This window comes from Emydura macquarii, unplaced genomic scaffold, assembly GCF_026122565.2.
Source record: "Emydura macquarii macquarii isolate MOO-44397 ecotype Brisbane River unplaced genomic scaffold, CSIRO-AGI_Emac_v2 contig_3345, whole genome shotgun sequence".
Taxonomy (NCBI): domain Eukaryota; kingdom Metazoa; phylum Chordata; order Testudines; family Chelidae; genus Emydura; species Emydura macquarii.
The window spans coordinates 1,101,415-1,124,974 of NW_027133482.1; the positions used below are offsets into that span (position 1 = coordinate 1,101,415).

At 41.8% G+C, this 23,560-nt stretch overlaps 1 protein-coding gene across 1 annotated transcript in view; it reads left to right on the forward strand.

Moving 5' to 3' along the window:
- The first annotated feature begins 789 nt into the window (after positions 1-789).
- The window catches only part of RNF24 (ring finger protein 24), a 33,420-nt gene continuing 10,649 nt past the window's right edge, over positions 790-23,560 (forward strand). Inside the window, exons 1-4 of the mRNA XM_067533588.1 lie at positions 790-1,010; positions 9,931-9,973; positions 15,084-15,125; positions 22,963-23,042. Of these exons, the coding sequence (XP_067389689.1) occupies positions 868-1,010; positions 9,931-9,973; positions 15,084-15,125; positions 22,963-23,042 (308 nt within the window). The 5' untranslated portion in view covers positions 790-867. The remainder of the gene's footprint in view (positions 1,011-9,930; positions 9,974-15,083; positions 15,126-22,962; positions 23,043-23,560) is intronic.

Here is a 23,560-nt window from a genome sequence, read left to right on the forward strand (position 1 = left end):
TTGTGAAATCCAGTTTTATGGCACTTGTAATTTTCCTGGGGCTCTGCCATAGGTTAGTGGAAATCTCCTTGCATTCCTCTCTGCCCCCATGCAGGCTTACAGTAACTGCAGCATAGGAAACCGCACCTGAAATAAAAGGGAAATGCTGCATTCAAGTAGGGACACTAGCTCTGCTTGATCCAAGACAAGGATCAGCTCAGAGTGGATTTGAACTGGTTTGGATAGTGGTCAGTTATTTGCATGACTGAAGTTTTCAGAGGGGAATTTCCACTAGATGAGGAACTGATCTCTGCAATCATTACCCTTTGGCTGTTTAAACATTCCCTTCTTGGTTTGTTCAGGTTTCAGGTACGGATGGTCACTGGCCCCAATGATGTAAATGTGTGATGTGTAAATGTATATCTGTGGCAGCTGTCTGTGGCATTATTTTTTAAGGCACCTGCATATGTTTACCAGAAGGGAAATAACAGGATAAGATGATCACACAAGGAGAAGAAAAAGTCCGATGTGTGGTTTATTTTCCATCTGCTCTGCAATAATGCTGGACTAGTCTCAGGATTGCTAAACCAGGACCTTAGCTAATGGAGAAGAAACTCATGGGAGGGTGACCTAGCCAACATAGCATTTCTCTTTCCTCTCTCTCATACCACAAGGAGCAATAGAATGTTGTTGGTACCGCTGCACACCTTGCCAGAGGGCAGGGAAGACATACTTGCCAGGAAAGGGGATGGCCATCTTTATTTCTCCCCATCTAAAATGTTCAAGCTTTCATTCATTCCTTTAAAAATTAACACTATTGATTCTTTGGTCTTTTCTGACGGTACCTAACAGCCATTTGTTTTATTTCTGTTTCCTCGCAGCCCATCCATGAGCTCAGATTTCCAGCATTACAGTTTCAGGATGCCGAACATTGGGTTCCAGAACCTGCCTCTCAATATATACATTGTGGTTTTCGGAACTGCTATATTCGTCTTCATCCTTAGTTTACTCTTCTGTTGCTACCTGATCAGGTAAATGAGCTACCATTACTATTTTCTGAAGCCAACCAAAATCTACTTGGGCCCGGTCCTGTGATGTGTCAAAGACTTCCTGTGGTTCAGGGAGGCAGGGAGAGTACTAAGCACCTGTCTGGAGGCACTCAACCTTATCTAGGATTTGGACCCTTTTAAATAGTGTTCAAAGAAAACAAAACTCTGTTTTTTCCACAGAAATGATAAAATTTTCCATAGGTGCAGCAAGACATGTTAGATTTAAGGATTCCATTGTTGATTTATTTTACAAGTATTACTTGAATAGATTTGCATAGTGCTGCCTTCCCATCTAGCATTTCAAGCAATGTTGTCAGATCTTTACCACTAGACATCACCTATGAAATTATTTTGATTCTCCCTTTTCTTAAGTAGAATAATTTGCTCAATGGCTTAGTATTAGACCCACATGTTCATATATATTAAGTCCATCCAGAGCACATATTGTAAGTACCTAATTTGATCCAGACACATTTCTAGGTTTGACTCTAAAGGAAAGCAATTATATCATACTGCTTTTAAAGTGAATTTTTTTGTGTTTTAAACATGCATGAAAAGCATGGTTTCTTGATGTGAATGTTTTCTGTTTGCTGCTTATGATATTTCAATGCATCTCTCTCTCCCTAATGAATAACTCATGTACTTTGTGCTTAAGAAATGTTTAATACCTGCCCCATTTCCTTTTGTACACAAATTGCTCATTCAACAGCACAGTTTAGATATTCATGATGCAGAGTTGACTTGTTAATCTGAACAGCAATGAATGCAGTCCGTAAAGGTCATTCTGAGTTTGGGAAGTTTGAATATTAATTGTGAGGCAAAACTGTTTCTCCCAGATAAAAATGGAGACTTAACAAAATAAATAAAAATTGACCTACACTAGAGGGGAGAGAAAAAAGTCTATTCCGAGGACTCTTCATACAACTGTCTGCATGATTCGCTGTGTCTGCCTCTCCTCAGTGGCCAGGAACAAAGGATCTCATTGTGCATGTTTCAGTTTATTGGCAGCAGTTGTACCTCGCCCCACGCACTTCTTAGATACCTCCCAAAATTCCTGCTGAAGATCTGCATATACACAGCTATTCTGCATATTGTCTTTCTTTGCTTTTGTCTCATTAAAGTCTCTTACATTTATGCACACACTCCTTCTCTTTGGCTTCTGTAGCATGGACACAGCCCCTGACTATTGCCCAGTGTCAGGCAGCAGGCCACCCTTTAGGCTTTCTCCCACGCTGATATTGAAAATGGTTGTCTCACTAATGTAGACGAGATCAGCAGGGTTCCAGGATCCACTGCTGGATGCCTTGTTCCACCAGGCGTGAAGCACTTGCTGCTACTGTGAACACTGGACCCATTCACCCTGTTTACACTGGAAAGATAGCTGCTGGGGTGGAGAAAGTGGGGCTGCTGTGTTTGATACCTAAAAGTCAAACACAGCAGTTTCTGTAGTGTAGATAACCCTTAGGTTGTAAAACCAGAGTACAAGTTCTCAGTAACGTTTATATATTTGCAGCTCCATAACTGTTGCCCAAAGCAAAGCCTGATAAAACTTTTGGATTATGCAAAGATGGGCAGAGAGGTAAATAATAATGAGGACAGGACAGTCATACAGAGCAATCGTGATTGAATGGGCCCAGCTTACCAAGCAAACAAATTTTAATACAACCAAATGCAAAGTTATACACTAGAAACAAGAAACGTAGGCCAAGCCTGCAGAATGGAGGACTGTATCCTGGAAAGCAGTGACTCTGAAAAGCATTCAGGGGTCATGGTGGAGAAGCAACTCATCATGAGCTCGCAATGCACTCCGGTGGCAAAAAGTGCTAGGGCAATCCCTGGATGTATAAACAGGAGTAGGGATAGGGTAGTGATTTGACTTTTGCATATGACATTGGTTAAACCAGTACTGGAATACTGCATCCGGTTTTAGTGTCCGTACTTAAAAAAAAAAAAAGAAAAAAAAGAAAAGAAAAGGGGATAGAAAAAGTCAAAAAATTCGAGAGGGGGTGCAGAAAAGAGCCACAAAAGTGATTTGAGAGCTGGGGAACATGCCTCACAGTGAGAGACTTAGTTCAATCTCTAGCTTTTCAAAAAGAAGATTGAGGTGTGATTTGATTACAGTGTATAAGTACCTTCACAGAGAGAGAATACTGGGTACTAAAGGGCTCTTTAATCTGGCAGAGAAAGGCAGAAGAAGATCCAATAGCTGCAAACTGAAGCTAGACAAAAGTTGTGCCTAACTTCTAATTTGAATTTAACAGAGAGGGTGATGAACCATTGGAACAAATTACCAATGGAAGAGGTGGATTCTCTGGATGCCTTTTTGGAAGATATGCTTTAGCCAAACACAAGGTACTGGACTCAGTACAGCAGTAACTGAACGAAATGATCAGGCTGGATGATCTGTTGGTCCCGTCTGGCCTTAAACTCTATGAATCTGTGAAAACCTTCTCTCTCTCTTAGTCATAATCAGCAGTTCCATTTATTGTTTGCAGGATAAGTATGAACCTGAGAAACATTTTTATGGGAGCAACTTATATTAGTCAGGGTCTCATATATGATGTGGTTTTCAGCCATGGAAATCGCCACATAATTGTCCTCCTGGTTTGAATTTGCTGCATAATTGTGCTTCAAAACATCAGCTTAAATCTTTGAAGTAAAATTAGATCTCCACCGGTCATGTTCGTAAAGATAGCTCACATTCTAAAGGCTGAGTATAGACTCATCTGCCTGAATCTGCAGAGAGTCTGAAATAGTAACTCCAGAGAGAAGTGGGCACTTCCCAATAGTTTTGACTCTAAAGTATAATTCTTTACATGTCAGCATTAATAACTATTCCACTGCTGACCAGTTTAGTGGAAATAGGCCAGTGGTTCTCAACCTATTTACCATTGTGCAGCTCTCTATATATTAGGCGGCTGCATCCACACAAAGCGTATGCTACCTGTATGGCCCTGAGGATGTCACATGGGCCATGAAGCTATGTGCTAATTGGACCACAAGCGGGTGAGTTGAGGACTGCCGAAATAGGCTGATGTACTCGTATGTCTTTAGTGGATGCAGTGGCAGTAGGACTGGATGCAATGGAGGAATTTATTGCTGTCAAGATTTGCATGGATGGAGAATGAGGAATTCAAACTCTCCTTGCAGCATCCAAACGTCTTTTTAAAAAAAAAATTAGCCCCATCTACCTCTGCTGAAAAGGGGGTTAGATAAAAGACATCTTCTTCATGATGCCTAAAGTCTGAACGTCTTCTTGTCAAAAACACTCTCCTCCCATACCTTTTTTGGGGTGCCAAAATCCCTGATAGTACCCTACCCCTCTGCCAAAACCCTCTGCTTTCCCCTGCTAACTTCTGCGATGAAGTTATGATTTTAATACAAAACTACATTTGGGATAGGATAAAATAAATATGAATAAACAGTAACAGATTACTGCAGTATTAACTGGACCCCACTGTGGTACTGACTGGACCAGCTCATTTAGGTCTTGCATGCTACATGAGGGCTTGATTTGAATGGACAGTCTCTGGAGTCAAAACAAGGCTTTGTTCAGGTGCTAATGCAAAGTATTCCATTATCTAACTCTCCACTTTTTTAGCAGCCATCACTGCTGCATGTACTTTTTGCAAATAAAAAAGGAGCTTGTGGCATAAAGTTATTTGGTACTTGTTTCTCCTGTTCCATTCTTTACTATACCATCATGCTGCTTCCCAAGTATTTGGTTTTAGAGGGTATAAATAAAGCAGCGTCCTTGTGTAACTCTGTGCACTAATGTGTCAGACTGGAGGTACTGGAGAACAAAAGTTTGTAAGACCTGTTTCCTGGTGTATTTACATCTAGGCTGATGGCTACCTGGATTAAAAAACTGCACTGCCTTGGAGAAACTTCCAAGTGAGCTGCTTTTTACAATAGTTTCAGTAGACTGAATGTATTCCTCCTTTCTGAAACTCCATAATACACTCCATGGGAGCCAAGAATTTTGTACTCCATAATAAGATTGGCTCTAAACTGAAGTGTATCAGGTTATATATGAAATCTGTCCAGAAAAAGAGGGCAAGAAGATGTGCAAGAAGGGCTGAAATAAAATTAAATGTTCTTCTACTCTTAAAAGCATGCAGATGTGGAACATTTTCATTCTTACCCATTGAAATAAGAATTTGTTTTACTTTTCATGGGTTGAAAATAGGTTTAGATGAGAACATTTAGTTCCACTCTTTAAAGTAATGCTGCCTATTACGTTGCATTTGGGTGTATTCAGCCTTTTTAAAAAAAACTAAAAGAAATTTTGCAAAGACAGCTGTTGATGTTTTATCTCTGCTTTAACTCTGGGGGAATTAATTAATGTGACACCACTGTATTGCATTCAGTCTTATAAAACCCAAACTCAAAGGATACGAACACTATTATGTTCCTTTAAATATTTCAGAGGGGTGCGTAAGCTAATTTAAAGTACATATTAGTTTTGTCCATAGTCAAGCTTTCATACAGTTCATAATATGTTCATTTTTATGGCTGTCGCCTTTTGCTGAAACATTTTGAACTATGTCAGAGTGCATGGGACACTTCTTTCTTAAAGAGGCTGTTCAAAAGCATTGTTTATTCCCTTTCGCCCTTCCAATTTTAAACATGCTCAGATTAAACAAGTCATTCCTTGTCAGTTTTGGAAAGCTAAAGACGCAGTATCTCTTTGTTAGAAGCAATATCTCTTTTACCATTGAGAAAATTACCATTCTAATGTATTGCTGTTTGGGCTACTTCTTGCACAATGATTATCTTTTCATTCTTACCCATTGAAATAAAAATTTGTTTTACTTTTCATGGGTTGAAAATTGGTTTAGATGAAAATTATACAGTCATCATCAACAGAAGGGGAACTTTAGATTTGCATGGGATTTTTTTTTTGTTTTGCGGTTTTTTTTTTGCTTGTTCTTACTTGTAGATTTCTCACCAAGCCCAGTGGAACAGTGTCAGATGTCAAGGAGGTGTGTGTATTTGGTTTGTGTCTCTATGGAGAATTGCATTTTGTTGACCGAGTATCACAAATTGTTTTGAGTAGCGCTTTCTCTCAGAAGTTTAGTAGGCCAATTCTCTAATGACTTTCACTTTGAATATAATACTGCCTCTGGCATAGAACTGTTGCCTAGGCAGAGAATACAGACATGATGCTGTCACTGAATATACAATACTAAGAAAGCTGGGTACTATACTCAGTGGGAAGGAGAAAGCATTGGGCTTTTCAAGCTGAGAATCCCCAGTTCAGGATTTGAAGGAACAAAGGGAGGAGCAAATAATTGTAACCAATAGAGGCTTAATAACAGCTCCAACCAATGAGTGATCTTTTTTATATAGAAGCGATAGAAAAGGGACATTCCACTGTACTTCCATTGTGGGCTCTAAATAGTAGCTCATTGAGTACAGCCAGATATACTGCCTCATTAATAGCTACTCTGTTGCAAAATGTAAGACTTTTATGAGGTTTTTTCTTCTAGACTGTGCTGCCTGGTTTTACAGATTTCTATCTTTGAACTTGGAGAGATTAAGTGTACTAATAATGGAGGTAAATCTATAAAATGTTATTTCCTCTGAATTTTGTTACTGTAGTAGTTTACTCACTTCATTACTGAAGCATATTCTAATAGTAGTTGAAAATGAAAGAAACGAAATTATCCAGAGAGATGCAATATTCCCTTTTTAAAGAGAGAAGCCATGGGGACGGGGGGGACATAAAGGTTGGGAAAGGCTTCTAAATTCTAGCTGAAATGAATTATTCATTTTGGAGATTAATAATGTCATCACTGTCTTGCCACACTAACTGTGGAGAGCATATTTTTAAAATGCTGCATATTCTCTTCTCTAAAGATACCATCTGCCAAAACTCACTTCTGGGTACCAGCTTCCTGGCATAAGACTGCTGAAAAAATTCCTCAGGCTCTGAAAGGTTTCTTGGCTTTTAAAGGCTTTAGTGATGGGCTGTTTTAGGGTTTTATCTGGGAAGATGGAGGTTGGTCTTACTTTGTTTTAGTGCCATAGCATCACTGGTGCCAGGTAACCAGCAATTTGGTGCTGGTGTCTGTCTCATTTTGGCACGTGCTCAGTGCTTTAGCACTAGAGACCTTCCATCATTTCAGCATGCGATGCTTTTAGAGTGTACAGTTGCAGAGTCTCAGCAGCTGCATCAGAACTTAGGTGTCTGTTTGTCCGATGCCTCAGCACTTCTCCCAAGTCAACCCCCAGTGTAAGGCAGCCTCCACTGTATTGGCAGTGTTTCCATGAGGTATCTGCAAGGCAGCCCATGATCACAGAGCATTCTTGCTTGGGTTTGGTCTCCAGGAGACAATCTTGTTTTTGGTCTCTCTGGGCTCCAGAAAGGGGCGGCCAAGCTCTCCTATCCCCAAAGACTTTTGCTTTCTTGGGGATCCTCCTTGAGTTGGCCAGTTTTACCCTGGCTCTTATTATTGGTCCATCTGTGATACCTCTCAATGATAACAGAGATAGCATAATCCCAATGCACACGGTTGGCATTGGCCTTAGAGTTGCTGCCTGTTGCAGTTTTATTCTGACTTTTGGGCCATCCGTTGAGTGAGAATCCTAGTGGATGGTATCTTTAGAGATGAGAAAATGGTGGCCCTATAATTTAGCTTCTCTGGTGGTAGCCTTCCAAAAGATTCTCTCCTGCCACTTATTCTTCACAATTTCAAGCTCATCTCTATTGAGATGAGGTGGAGACTTTTGCCTCCTGATTTTGTTTTTCTTGACTGATTTATTTCTTTGGAAGCTTCTCTTCTTGTACTCCCAGAATTGATAGGAACATGCCAAGGGTAGCAATTTAAGCTCAGGGACTAGCTCATGGTGTACCCTGCTACTGCTGCCCTTAGGGACCAAAAAACCTCTAAGAGCTTGGGGAGTTCCATCAGTGAAATGCTAGGGAGCTGAAACCCAGGAATGAGAATCCCACTGGCATGTTTTTCAGAGAAGCAGAATTACAGGTCAGTAAATTACACATCTTCAAGCAGTGTTGGAGATTGCAGTGGATGATGTGGTTCAGTAAAATTACTTATTTGTCTGGCCTTTATGCATGCACATTCAGTCCAGGTTCTAAAAGTCCTTGGCCAATTCTTTAACCTCCATAACTTTCCTTTTCAGTTTTGTGAATGATTTACCAAGTGTCAAGCTTGAAATGAGAGATTTTGATTTTATAAGCACAAAGTGTCATTTGAAGTTGACATTTGTAAAGGGTTTTGTATCTTCCAGTGAGCTGTATAAATGCTGCTGCTGCTGTTAAGGCTGGCAAATGTGTTTTTAATAAATCTTAAATTAAAAATCACCAATGTAATTCAGCCTAGAGCAGCTGTTAATACCTAGTTCTGTCTCTGTGTGTTTGTAATGGAAACCATGACAGAGCATCAGCCATACCAGCACAGCTGTAATACTAATAGACTAAGAAATGTGCTGCATCTTCCTCCCACACCATGCCCCAGTTTAGGTGTTTTAGGCTAAGCCAGCCTTTGGATTGTAACTTTTCATAATCACATTGGTGCACTATCTGTGACTTAAAAAAAATCTTTTGTTCATGTTCATAAATACCTCGCCTCTTCCTGTTGTCCCTATTTGGAGTTCCTTGCTAGACAGGAGTTTTTTAACATGGATTCATCCACTCAGTCTCCACCTCTTGATTCCTGCCAAAAAAATGAAACTGTACAGAAAACAAAAATTGTACACGGCTAGCAATTTGAAAGCCTTAAGAACCACTAAGGATGACCTACACTAAGGCCTCCCACTGCATAAAATGTCTATTATGGGCCTGCTTCTGATCTCACTTAATGTTGACTTTATATCAGTTTAACTCCATGAATTCCAGTGGAGTAACTCATGATTTACACCAGCACAAGTGAGATTGGAGTCGTTGCCCATCGTGAGCTGTTATGAGTATGACTCCACAGTTGTATATAACACAAGTGATCAATTGTCACGTAACCACAATCATTTGGTCTTCTGCTGAATTAAGTAATGAAAATAAATTCCCAGGTTTCAATTTCCTGTAATTTTTGGCCATGATTATCTCTTTGGCTATTAAATTGCCTCATCTCCCTTAATTGCATCTGAAAGCTACAAAATCTCACACCATGTCTAAATCATTCTCATATTTACTTTCCTCTTAAAAAGGGATATTTATCTTTTGCTTTTTTTAACCAGATGAATGACTTATCTTGAATGTTTCTTTGTAAGACATTGGATATCAGAAGCTACTTCAAACAATATTACATGTCAAAAATTTAGCGTATAATTGGCATTTGAGATTAATGTAACGACTCAGTACAATGACTAGGGCTCAAATTTAAAATGGAAAATTCTCTTCTCATTCTGTCCACTCCCAACATTTAAAGTACAAACAGAGCTGCCTTTCTCCCCTACGCTCCCCAGGCGTTGAGCCCTGAGTATTATACACTGCCCCATCACCAAAAAGAGATGCAGTGTCCATTCAACCCAGCATGAATCTTAGTGGCAGAAGTGTTGGGGGTGGAGGGAAGAGAAATGGGCATAAATGTTAGCTGTTAGTCTGATCAATAACTTCTGAAGGTTAAGACATCAGTTAGATGTCTTAGATCAGTAAGACTCAGATAATGCTTTTGCAGCAAATTATATAGTTCCAAAAAGGCAAATTGTAGAAGGTTACAAGCAATTGAATGGCGATAGATTTAATTGGAGAGATATAAAAGCTCTTAAACAAACTCACTGGGAACTGGATACTGCATCATTATTTGTCTGTTCTATATTTTTCAAACTAAAAAAAAGTTAAGTATGGGGGGGGGGGAATGCAAAATGTTTCTCTCAGCTGGATATCATGGGAATCCTGATGTTTTTGCCTATTTTGTTCATATTTTCCTTTCTTGACTTCTAGGCTCAGACATCAAGCACACAAAGAGCTTTATGCCTACAAACAGGTGAGATGATCATAAACTACTGTTTTCTCCCTCTCTGCTTATAGTAAATATGAGCAAGAATTGTTCATTTCTTGTGATGATCACTATTTTTGGTGTCTGCTGAGCTGTTCCCGAGTTTGATGCATGTCTTGCCATTTTAGTTACTGTCTGCAGTTACTTACGTATATGCTTAACTTTACTCACATGAGTCATTCCATTGACACCAATGGGACTATCCTCATGTTTAAAGTTACGCAGAATCAGGGCCTTACTTTATATCTGTGCATGTTGTCAGTTGTTCCCTACAACAGTCTAGGGGGTTTGTATTCTTAATGTTACTCCCTATGCAGCAGATGCTTTCTCAAAATGATACTAAAGAAAGGATGCAGCCGACTCAGCAGAAAAAATCAAATCAGTGATTTATAGGAATGCAACTTTTAAAAAATGTATGTAAGTGGAGCAGCCACATAGTAGGAAATGGGCTGGCCTACCACAGCTCAAACCCAACATTGAGCTCTGGGTCAAACGGTGTGAGGCTAGATAGCCCTAAAGGGGAAAATACAAGACTTTCAGCATCCTTCATCCAAAGAGAGTTCCCTCACAAAACATCCAAAGCTTTCACAAATGGCAATGAATATAATTAATTACAATCCTGTGTGTGACTGGATTGTCAGAGATTAAGGGAGGCGTTGCCAATTGAGGCGCTGACTTTCTGTGCCTGGAGCTTGCACTGAGGGGAGGGGACAAGAGAGGGAAACCTGAGTGTAATTTCCCTTGTGGGATCTATTCCTGTCCTAACTGACATCAAATGGGACTTTAGCCATTGCTTTGAATGTCAATAGATGTGGCCTTCGCATCATGGCTCATAGTTTTTGTCATGTTTACACTAGGTAGTTATATACCTCTCCTACAGCAATAAAAAGAACGTGTGGGGAACACTTCCAAGTATTCTTGGCAGATCAAGCTACTTCTTCCACTCACCCCCATGTACACGCATCAGTGCCTGCTTCAAAATAAACACTGCTGATAAATTAGTTGCAGGATAATTTTAAATGTCCTGCTTTTTTTAGTGTTGTAGCTATGTTGATCCCAGGATATCAGACATACAAGGTGAGTGAGGTAATATCTTTTATTGGACCAATTTCTGTTGGTGGAAGAGAAAAGCTTCACAGAGTGCTCTTTTTCAGGTCTGGAAAAAGTAACCGGAGTGTTGCAGCTACCTGTGAGGTGAGACAAATTGTTAAGCACATGGCAAGAGACCACTTAAAATGAAGTGGGCAATTAACACCTCTGCAGTCATGGGACAAAGGAAGGTTGGGAAGGTCACCTCGAGGAAGCATTTCTGGAAAAATGCACCACTAAACCAATGATATACTATACCTGAGGCCAGGTCTACACTGCACACTTACTTTGGTAGAATTAGGTCGTTCAGGGGTTTGAAAACTCCACACCCTGAGTGACGTAGGCCTTGTCTACACTAGCACTTCTGCCAGCAAAACCTCTGTTGCTCAGGGGTGTGGAAAAAACTTCCCACTGATTTGACATAAATTTTGCTGGTATAAGCGCTCGTGTAGCCATGTTATGTTGGCGGGAGAGCGGCGTCTCCTGCCAACATAGCGCTGTCCGCACAAGCACTTATGCCAGCAAAACTTATGTTGCTCAGCAGGGTGTTTTTTTCACACCCTGAGCAACAAAAGCTTTGCCGGCAAAAGTGCTAGTGTAGACAAGGCCATAGTTGTACCAACCATAACCCTCTGTGTAGACAGCGCTAGGTCAGTGAGAGTGCTTCTCCCGCTAACATAACTACTGCCTCTTGCAGAGCTTTCTCTTGTTGGCTTAGCATCTTCACCAGAAGTGCTACAGCAGCGCAGCTGCATCGGTGCCCATGCACTAATGCAAGTTTGTCGTGTAGATCTGCCCCGAGATACATCCATGATACTTTCATCCTTTGGACAGATGATCTAAACTCCCTCATAGATTTCCACCACCTATTTATCCACTCCCACAACAGCGTCATCTTCCTGGACACCGCAGTCAGCTTCAGCCATGGAAAATCTACAGACAGCTATCTACAGGAAACCCACAGATCAGCACATTTATCTCCACAGACCCAGTAACCATGCCAGCCCAAGAAATCTGTTTATCTTCAGCCAGGCACACAAATATCACAGAACGTCCTCCAAGGAGGAAGTCTGGGATACACACCTTAACCAAGGACAGAGAAGTAAATTGCATCACGGAACAGGCCACCCAAATATCCCAAGAGAACCCTGTGACCCGTCCATGCCTAGGGTAGCCAGCTGAAGATGTCAAGGTCAGGGCAGGCTGTAAAAGGAGAGCAGATTCTCCCAGCACTGGTGTGTGACACTGAAGTCAGACTTCCCAACTGGCCACAAATAGTGCTTCTGATTCCCCACACTGGTTATCAAGAAGCCAAAATAAAAATATACACAGTCCCCTTTACTGCATTTCAGTCTCTGGCTCCCAATCAGCCACTAGGTCCAGTAAAGAGATCAGTTATTTAAAACTCTATACTCTTTACCAAAACGGCTTCTCCTGACCCCAAAGGGTCAGCCACAGTACCAGATCAATATAAGTTTAGATCTTACCCAAAATACCACGCTGCCAGCCAATCCTTTAGTAAATAAAAAGAAAGAAAGAAACTATAAGAGGAGTGTTAAAGGATTAAAGCAATCACATATATACAAATAACTGGAAAGTCCATATATATCAGGTTTCTAGTAGAATTGTGGAGTTGCAGGTTTTTGTATAGTCCCTCTGGTGTACATCCAGTACCTGGATGGGTCTCAGTCCTTTGTTTCACAGCTTCAGTTCAGTTGTAGATGAGTTGATCCAGAGGTAGACTGAAGACCGAAGACTGAAAGACAAAATGGATGTGGTGCAGCTGCCTTTTATGTCCTTTGGCCTTTGCCATGCTGCTTGTGGAAATTTACAGGAATAAGATGGAGTCCAGAGTCACATGAATAAGTCCTGGTGATTCATCAGGTATATCACTGGCTTCTCCCCCTGGGCCCATTGTACCTGTGAGCAGGCTAGTGCTGCAGCCATCCTGTCTGGGGTGTCTCCCGGAAACACAGTACAATATGAAATACAGATAAAATACAGATATCCATACCTTCCATTACACCCATAACACATGAACATAAACATCATCTTACTTAGTACATTATAGCCTTTCTAACGGAACTTGACATGGCATATCTCACATGAATTATTATGATTCTGACGTATTGATGTTAAAAAATACAATAAATGCCCCCCCATCCTCCAATCCAGCCAGCATGACAAGCCCACTTCAATAAGGGGGAAGAAGGCAATGCACTGACCGCAGATCTTCAGTTGTCACCTACTACCCCACCCTAGAAACAATATGGGATATCAGCAAACAATTACAACCCATACTGGATGGGGACCACGTCCTGAAAGAAATTTTCCTGAACCCTTTCTTCTGGCCTTCAAACAGCCCCCAACCTTGCCAAACTCATCATCAGAGAAGCAAGCTCCCCACAGACCAGGACACACCAACTCAAAGTGGCACCAGACCCTGCCAGAACAACAAATGGAAAACCTGTGGGCCTATTTGTGCTGCTCTGATGATCGGTATCCCCCACAGCACTCTTTTCAAGATCCATGGGTCCTACACATGCCTATCACAACATGTGGAGTACCTCATCCAGTGATTCAAATGCCCCAACAACAGCTATGTGGGTGAGACTAACAATCACCAGGCTTCCAAATGAACTCTTTCAGAAAAATAATAAGGCAAAAACACCCTATCACCACTCTTCACAAAGTGATCGCTCCATATCTGACCTCTCAATCCTCGCCCTTAAAGGAAACTTGCACAACATCTTTCAAAAGACAAGCCTGGGAGTTTAAATTCATAACTCTGCTAGACACTACAAATCATGGTATCAGAGACACTGGTTTTATGGCTCATTACAACAATTTATACTCTACTAGCCCTTCTGTGTCCTGTCACTGCAGAGGGGTGTGTGGCCCATTTCATTTTAAGTGTTTTCTTGCAACATGTGTTGACCCCTTACGCATAACAATCTGTCCCAGCCTGTGTTTAGTCATGACGCTCTGGTTACCTTTTCCAGTCCTAAAGAAGAGCTCTGTAAAGCTCAAAAGTTTGTCTCTTCCACCAACAGAAGTTGATCCAACTAAAGATAATTCTGTAACCCACCTTGTGGCTCCACTTTCTTTAGTGTTTTGGTAATTTATCTTCCAATTATGTAGTCTAAGCAAGCATTCTGACATTAATAACATGACAGATTTACAGTCCTTTCTTTTATTACGATCCTACTCTCCCTGGTAGTTAGCCAAAGGGGATACAGAACTGTGAACAAAAACAAGGAAAAAAGGATGAATTGGTAAGAGGAGGAAATATCTGAATAGTGAAGTTCATCAAACATTATGGGAACGTGGTCTGTTTGACTTCAGGAAGAGGATCTCTGGATCTCATCCCCTTCTTTGGATTAGCAGTTGTAATCTACACAATAGCTGCCTTCCCTCTCAAACATGTTCTTGGCAAGCATTTCAGAAACTATTTTTACTAGTTTACTACTCATGTCTGGTTTATTTAGGCTGTCGAGTTTCTGGTGTTTGGTTTGGGGTTTTTTTTACGCCTAAAAATATGAACTGTAATTTGTCTAGACAACTATATCAGTGATCAAAAATATCCATTTTCATTTTGTATATCTATATCCTCATTCAAAGTTCCAGGTTCCTGGAGAAACTTAGGGTACATCTACACTGGAATAAAAGACCCACAGCTGACCTGAGTCAGCTGACTTGGACTCTGGCTGCAGGACTAAAAATTGCTGTGTAGATATTCAGACTCAGGCTGGAGCCTGGGCTGTGGGATCTTCCCCTCTCATCCAGTTGTTAGAGGCATTCAATCCATATTGCTAAAGTGGAGGAAATTCTGCACAGAAACTTTTGTCATTTTTAAATTACTGCAGTTAAAGATTAAATTCAAGGGAATCTATTTACATCAGCTGTATTTATTATAAGGAAATATCTGAAGACCTGATTGCTGTAATGAAGTACAACGATCAGAAATGGTAGAAGTCCCAGGACTAATGCTGTTCTCTCTCTCTTGCAGGTTATTCTAAAGGAAAAAGTAAAAGAGCTTAATCTGCATGAGGTAAGCAAGTATTGTTGGGGTTGCAATGAGCCTTTCTCCAGTTCAAGAGTCAGCTGTTTGTCACATTCCTTTTCTGGAATGATTATACAACTCATTTAGATTTCATAGGGCCCTGCTTCTAGTAACGAGGGCAGACTTGTGGTTGAGGGAGATGGGGAGAATAAATGAAGAATAACTAAAAATCTACAGACAAGGGAATAAAATGAAAACTAAAATCTGCTATGTTACAATTTATGGTGTAAGCAGGTAAGGAGCAAATAGAACAGTTGATTATTCTGGATCAGTTTTGTTACAGGTGCTCATTTCTGCCTTTATATCAGATTAGAGACACAAAGTGAGTGAGATAATATCTTTTACACCTCTATGGAAGCTTGAAAGCTTTTCTCTTTCACCAGTGGTTGTTGGTACAATAGAAGATATTACCTCACCCACCTTGTCTCTCCAATATCCTGGGACCAACACACACACACAATGACATTGCAAATGACAATCATTTGCATCGGTTTGGTATTCACATTCCCAAATATTAATCAGGTGCTCTGAAATGATGAGTTAAGCACTTGTGCAGACCTCAATGTCCAAACTTAAGCCCCCGGGATTAACAAGTGGGGCTCTATGCTAATGTTTTAATTGGAGCAGGGAGGGATGGAGTTTGCATCTAAGCTCAATTTTTCCAGATGGCTTTGTCCACAAAACTCGATACCATGAAGTTATGGAGTGACTGAGGGGTTGGCATCTATGCTTGTTGGCTGTTTTTTGGAAGGAACGAAGCAGGGCAAGAAGTGAGACAGAAGCGAGCAAGGAGGAGGATAGAAATGGTTGAGATGAATGAGTGGTGGCAGAGAGAGGAGTGGTGGAGATCTTAAGGGTGGAAAGCATGACAGATTTAGTGAAGGCCCCAGCACTAGGGAGGGGGACTGTACACTCAACCTCTCTGACTGCAGCATAGTCAGTGTTTAACTGTAGACTGGTTAGTAAAAAAGAAGTTGAATAGCAGGTTGTCTAGGAACAGAAATGTAGTGAGGAGTTGTTGCCACTTCACTGTTACTTAGTAACCCAGTTTGGATTTTAATGTGGTTGCTGTGTTACAGGAAGGTGATCAGAACAGACTAATAACTACACTGTCAGCTCTTGTCCCCACTTGAATTTACACGCGTTAATTTCCATTCCAGCTTGTGGGTGGGCAAAGTGCATTTCCCTTAAGCAGCCATGGCGCAGTACTCAATGCTGCAGCCAGTGTTTGTGTGACCCTCTGTGTAGCAGCGTCTGAAACAGCCCCCCCAGTATGCAACCTCTCTGCTTCGGTTGGCTCCAGTTGTCGTCATGAATTAATAAGGATACAGGCAGCAAAAGAGCCCAGAACGAAGCAGAAATAATGAAGTGTTTGGCGACTACAATGGATGGGCAAGCAGAGACAGTGGCCTGAGGCAGCATACTGTGTTGGTCAGACAGAGGCACTGCAGCAGTCATGGGACACAGAGAGCACAATATGTATGTTATGTGACACAGATCCCCAGCCCCCAACTAGCCCAAATAAAAACAGGTGCCATTGTCGGACTGCTTCCCAGAATGTTTTAGAAGTCTGATTGTATGTTAATGAAATGACTAGAAGCCTGACTCTGAAATGCTTCTGTGCCAAATCATTTGCTGCCTGCACCTGGAAACTGATTTGCTGTTGCTGGATTCTCAGGAATGCTCCGACACAGATGTTTGGTCAGGATGTTGGTTTGGTTTGGGGAAGGAGGGAGGAAGCATTTGGGGACAGAAGTAATGTATGTAAAATGATAGAAAACTGTAGATAAAAGAGAGTCAAATGTGGGTCCTTCAGTTATAACAGTGTCCCTTTCAAGCTGATATCTGGCTCAGTCCGGCTCAGACCTGGCAATGGATAAGACGGTTACATTTCTGATTGCTGCCTGAGCTGGGCAGAATAAAGTCTGTGGGACTTAATTCCAGTTTATAAACACCCAGGTGCCTAGGCTTCTGTCCATTACGATTTGCAGAGATCACCTTTTCAGTATGTACCATTTCAGTGCTGCCTTCCTGAGTCTGCAGATAAATAAATAATATCTTGAGCGGTAGGAAGGGCACCCATTCACAGCAGCAAGATGTCTATTTCGGTATTTCAGAATTTTGCCATTGCTGACTATTTTGCTGCTGATTACTTTAACAAAAACACTGAGTTCTTCCGGGATTGTGGTGGAGCATGCACCAATTTGTGCCACTTCTCCCAACCCTCACCACACTGCCCCCTTCATCAGATGCAGGTGTGCATTGGTACCGGTTCAAACTGTATGTGGCACTGGTGCGACTGCTGCTGGAATACTGGATCCAGTTCGTGTCCCCACAGTTCAAGAAGGATGTTGATAGATTGGAGTAGGCTCAAAGAAGAGCTATGAGAATGAGTCAAGGATTGGAAATCATGCTTTGTAGTGAAAAACACAAGGAGCTCAATCTATTTCTCTTAACAAAGAGAAGGTTAAGGGGCGATTTGATCACAATCTGTAAGAACCTGCATGTTGAACAAAAATTTGAGAACTCGTCAGTCTAGCAGATAAAAGCATAACAAGATCCAGTGTCTGGAAGCCTAAGCTAGACAAATTCAGACTTTAAATGAGGTGTGAATTTCTCACAGGGAGGGTAATTAACCATTTGAACAATTTACCAAGGGCTGTGGTGGATTCTCTATCAGTGGCAACTCTTACATCAAAATTGGATGTTTTTCTAAAAGATCTGCTCTAGTTCAAGCAGGAATTAACTCGGGGAAATCCTATGGCCTGTGTCATACAGGAGGTCAGACTAGATGATCACAATGGTCCCTTCTGGCTTTATAATCTATTAATTTCTAGCCATAGATTGGAATCCTATTAAAGCTCCAGTTTAAACCTTACATCAGGAAATAAACTAGTGATTTAAGATCAGAGTTCAACGATCTTAAGCAGAACACAGGCCAAACCTTTCAGCCTCCACTGACATGCTGAGGATGTTGAGCATCATACAAGGTGACAATATTACCAAACAAACAAAATCTGTGCTGCCTGCTTTACGCATTTTAAACAATTCTGCCATAGTAAAATGTGCTCTCACTTATACTCAAGGACTCTCACCTGCATGAAGGATTAATTCCTTGCAGAGTTTTTTATACTTTACCCCCGAGTTTGGTGGAGAAATACCTGAAACCTGGTTCAAATGCCTGCCAAATGTTACCTGGATTTGTCTAGAAACAACCAAAATTTTTAACTCTCAGAATCTAGAAGGTCTGCTAACAGGAAAAGCTGACTCACTCATCCCTAATTACAGTGATGCCATCAGCATTCTCACAGTATTTTGCAGAGACTCTACATTTAAATTACAGGACTTCAGAGAGAGAGTTCTGGATTGCAGAGTGCTCTCAGCAGCTTGAATCTGATACCACGCTTTTCCATTGCCTTGGGGAGACCAAGGGAACAACCAGTTATGCGGTTGGACCCAAGCAAGACTTGCCAGCAGCTATTTTAATGAAGTCATTTATATATGAAACAGACTCCTATGCTTGGCCATGCTGCAGTGGGGAAGGAATATCCCACATGACAGTCATTGAGGTTTGCTGCACAGTCTCAAAAATATTCTCTGCCATTTTCTCATCTACCTCTATTATTTAGACTTGCAGTAATAAGTATGTGTCTGCTTGATCCAACAGCCAGTGTTAGGCAGGCCATTCACCTGGGTTTAAGCCAGACAGGCCTCTTTTCTCTGATCAGGCCACTGAGAGTGGAGCAGCGCGCTCTTGAAAATGGCATCTTCCGTGCGGGGTGACCTTTCACACTTCATGCGTGTGAAATCACGGGAGCGGGATCACAAAGATGGGAGTGGACCTGGGCCCTCACCATTCCCGGAAGTACTGGAATGTCCAGTATTCTGGGGACGCGGCAGTGACTACCTTAGCCAGCATGCACCTTTCCCAGCATGTGCCTGCCGCTGTGAAGCGTTCACAGTGTGCGCTGGGAATGTTTAATCACAGGAGGACCTGAGACACTTGAGACTGTACGTGGAATAATCTTAATACTCAGTCCTCACATGGTCCCTCTCATCTGTGGTATTGAGGGCCCTGATGCAGCATTCACTTCCAGGCACCTCTTTACAACAAAGACGCGGATGAGCTGAAGAGAGTTCGGAAAAGAGCACCAGAAATAATTACAGGGCTTCAGCGACTTGGTTTAGGCAGGAAGATGAACAGAGCTCAAGTGTTTCTTTCCCTTTAATTCAGAAACAGCTGAAAAGAAGCTTCCTAAACGTTTACCTATGGGGCAGAGACTAATCATGGAAAACTTCAGCTTTTGAAGAAGAATGTTCTGGAAAGTGGAGGGCCTGCACGCAGCTTGTTGTAACAGAAATGGTTTTGCAATGTTATCTGCACCCGTTGCTGCTGATGACAGCTAGCAGACTGTCCTGAGGGAAATAATCCTGTAGAGCTCTTTGATTTCTGCACGTCTGCTCTATTTTTTATAGCGCCACTTCAGAGGCTGTTAGCGTGGTGCAAAGTATATGTTCACAGTACTGAAAAGAAGAAGCCTGGATAGCAATCTGGGGCCCCGTCCTGAGGGCTTGACCTGGCCAAACCTCCATTAAAGATAGTGAGGGTTTGCCTGAGCTGCAGGACTGATCTGATCTATAAAGAAAACTTGAGAGAGAGACTGACAACGGGATATAATCCGTTGACTTTGCTGCCTTTGAAAAGACAAGGGCACTCAAGGACGCCTCGTGTGGCTGCAGCTCTTGCCGTTGAAGTGTGGGGCAATGGAACAGACTGTGTCTTTGCTAAGCCTTCTGGAAGCTGGGCCATAGCTTTCAGCTACATGAGAAGAACATATTAAAATACAGCATAGCACATTAAAGAGCCATGCACCGCTACAGGCATAAGTACCAATGATGCAGCCCCGGGAAAGTACCATTTCAGTGAAGAAACAGAGGCAAAAAGAGTTGGGAGTGTCAAAAATGGGTTAGGAGGAACCTGTGATTCAGACTAAGGAGTCAGAATGTATTCCTCATGCACGTACCTCAGAAAACAACCACCCACAGCCACCTTTAACGAGCTTCTCTAGTTTTACTTGTGTTTCAGGACATTTAATGTTCTGTTCATTCATATTTTCTGCATAAGCTTCAGGGCGAGGTAGGAGGTGATGGTTATAGACACTACTTCTGTACTACTTTATGCATGCAAAGCACTGTACAGACTTTCACTAGCCTGCATAACACTCTGTGGGGCAGATGAGTATTATCCCTATGCTGCAGATGGGGAAACTCGGACAGAAAGGTTAAGTGAGTTTCCCTATCACTTAAGAGGTAGCAGAGTCAGAATTAAAGTGTAGGAGTTACTGGCTCCCAGATTTATGCACTAGACCATGCACCTCTAAGTCTGTAGTCTATATTTTATCTTTTACAAGATGCTTCTGCATACTCCTAGCCCGTATCCTTATTCCTAGCCATGAGCTCATTCCTAGTTTCTCCTATGGTGAAGATCTAGACGATTTAGAAAATACTGTTTCTAAACTTGGGTTAAACACTAGCCAGCCAACCCCTGTTTTAAAACTGAGCTGGCCTGAACTGGTTTTAAATCTAGTTTATAACTAGCTCAGTCCAGGTAGAAGGGTGATGAATAACTCTCATAGGCAAAGTATAGATGTCTGACTTCAGCCATGCTGGTAGTCTCCCCCCTAGAGCCCTGCTGACGAAGAGGAACACACAGAACAAATGTTAAAAAGGAAATCAGACCGGGTTTCCCACAGTGGAAAGGAGTCAAAGTGGGTCTAAAATGAGGGTAGTTGCAGAGTGGCAGGGCGGGGAAAGCCCTAGTTTTATTCCTTGCTGGTGATCTAATGGAAATGGGGTTGGGGGAAGTCCAACTTGGGCCTCATCTGCAGTGTGGGAGCTACCCATTTACACCGGAGCAATCCCCCGGCATGTTCAAACTGTGGCCCAGCATTTATGCTGTAGTTTGGACTGAGTGGTATTTTAATCTTACCTCTTCCCAACCCATGCCGCAACATGGTCCAAGGTTGTAGCGTGATCTGGGACGACTTTTGAAACCCAGGTCAGCCCTGACCATGCTACATGACTCAACCATATATAGTAAGGTCCCCCAAAAGAGTAGTTTCCACAGTGCAGGTGGGAACGTGGTTCTTAGCAAATAGCTGTCCGCACCATGAAAAGCACCCATGCAGGTTAGAACAACTTGAAGTCTTGAATTGAGAGAGGTTGAAAAGCTGGAATAACGAGTCCTTGCAGACGAGGATTAAGGTGCTTTGGAAGGGTTCCCTAAGTAGCTTGTATAACACTAGCGCTGACTCAGACAGGTATAAAACAGGTGATTTGATCTGTAAATCCAGCTACAGATATCTCCCCACCTAATAAAAAAAAAATTACACACAATCCAATGGGTGTAGTGGTATGGCCAAACCAAAGGGCATCATGGATTTTATAAATAGAATATTACCACAGGACAATGTGTCGTTTACAGGGTTTCCACACTGTGTAGAAAAGAAGTCTCTGTTTAAGTGCATAATCTTTAGCTGCTCACTTTTAAAAGTCAAATGGAGCTTAACAATCGCCTGAGTGCTTCTGCTTCACTGGCATCATTTCCATAGATCACTGCTTTTCTGCAAGAACAGATTCTTCTATGCTTACTGATTAGCTCTCTTGAAATATCCCAGTGGTCAACAATGGAATATTGGCTGGATCTAGGAACCTATTGCCAGAGATGTGTGGCTGTTATTGGCAGTTAAGACAAGACTCTCAATGAAGAGCTAGGGCCAGTTGTGTGGGAGTGAAAGTTATACACTTGGACTCATCAGTTCATTTTTTTAAACCAAAAGCATGTCACAAGGGTGGGGGTGGGGGAAAGGAGAGGGCTGTTGGATAGTCCATGTAGATTGGCCATCTGTCTGACCGTCCTCTGTGATAAAAGCCAGTTGTGGTGATTAGAGCCCAGTCACTTGTATGAAATGCAGATAATGTTAAACTCTGTTGATTTGGATTAACATGTCAGATTAACAACTTGAGGCCCTTGGTTACTTATCACTTAAACTCTCCCAACCCTGAAACATGTGACTATACCAAACTCAGATTGGTCTGTTCATGGTTACTCAGCATAAACCTTGCAGAATGGGTTTTGCACAGCACAGAGCACTTGCAGTTCTATTTTATTCACTCTGGTTTGCCTATGCTAGAGAAAAATATTGAAAGGAAGCTTAACCCTTCAGAAAGGTAGTGATGTCAGAGTTGTTTGCAAATGTCAAGGCTGCAGGTTCACTGTCAAAATTACGTCAACCTAAGTTATGTTGGCGTCCAGCCACCACAGTTATCAAATTGCCTGTGTGCACGCTTTTAACTTTGTGTCAGCAGTGTGCATCCTCACCAGGAGCACTTGTATCAATTGTGTTGTCAGGGTGGGACACTGTGGGATGGCTCCTGAAGGCCCGTAACTATCAGTTTAAGCAACGCAGTGTCTATACTGACATTTCATGGACCTAATTACATGTAGCATGACTGTACGCCACTCGGGGAGGTGGTGTTACTAACCCGGCATAGAGAGGCACTTGCGTCTGCCGGTGCTAAATGTAAATGAAGATGCTTCCACAGCTACATCAATGCAAGGCAGCTTACATCAACCATTTGACAAATCCGCACCCATGATGAAACAGAGTTCTCTAAAACACTCAAATGTCAGTCAAAAGAGCAGTTTGCAGGAAGGGTTCTTTGGGGAATGTTTCCATTGGCTTAGCCATACCTACCTAGTGTGAGTATTCAGAAAGTTTTCCAGCAACTGATTCCATTCTTTCTCTGCTTTCTCACCTTTCAGATCTGTGCCGTTTGTTTGGAGGAATTCAAGCCCAAAGATGAGTTGGGAATCTGTCCATGTAAACATGCCTTCCACAGAAAGTAAGTGCTGAGCTACCAGTCAGTACAAAAGACCAAAGCTATGTTTACAAAAAGCCTTGCAAATCTCTTGGAAACATTGGCAGCACTAAGTAATTGATGGCCTCTGAATTACAAAGGCTTATATTGTATACATCTGCCTATCCTGTGTTCTAAGGGATTAACAAATGCTACTTCTCTTCAATAAGGCCTCATTTACAGTATTATGTTGAGCCATGTTTACTAAAGCTTTGGAAACGTAGTCACAATTGCCTTGAAAGTTGGTGGGAAAAGTCTGCACACGAGCCTTGCCTTTAATGGAGAGACTTGTGTCATCACAAATTCAGTTGACTTTGGAAGTCTAGGGCAGTGGTTGTCAGCCAGGGGTACGTGTACCTCTGTGGATACGTAGAGGTCTTCCAGAGGGTACATCAATTCATTTAGATATTTGCCTAGTTTTACAAAAGGCTACATAAAGAGGATATGGTCTCCCACAATATTTTTATCAGCAAATAAAAGAAGTATGGGTTGGATGAATGTTT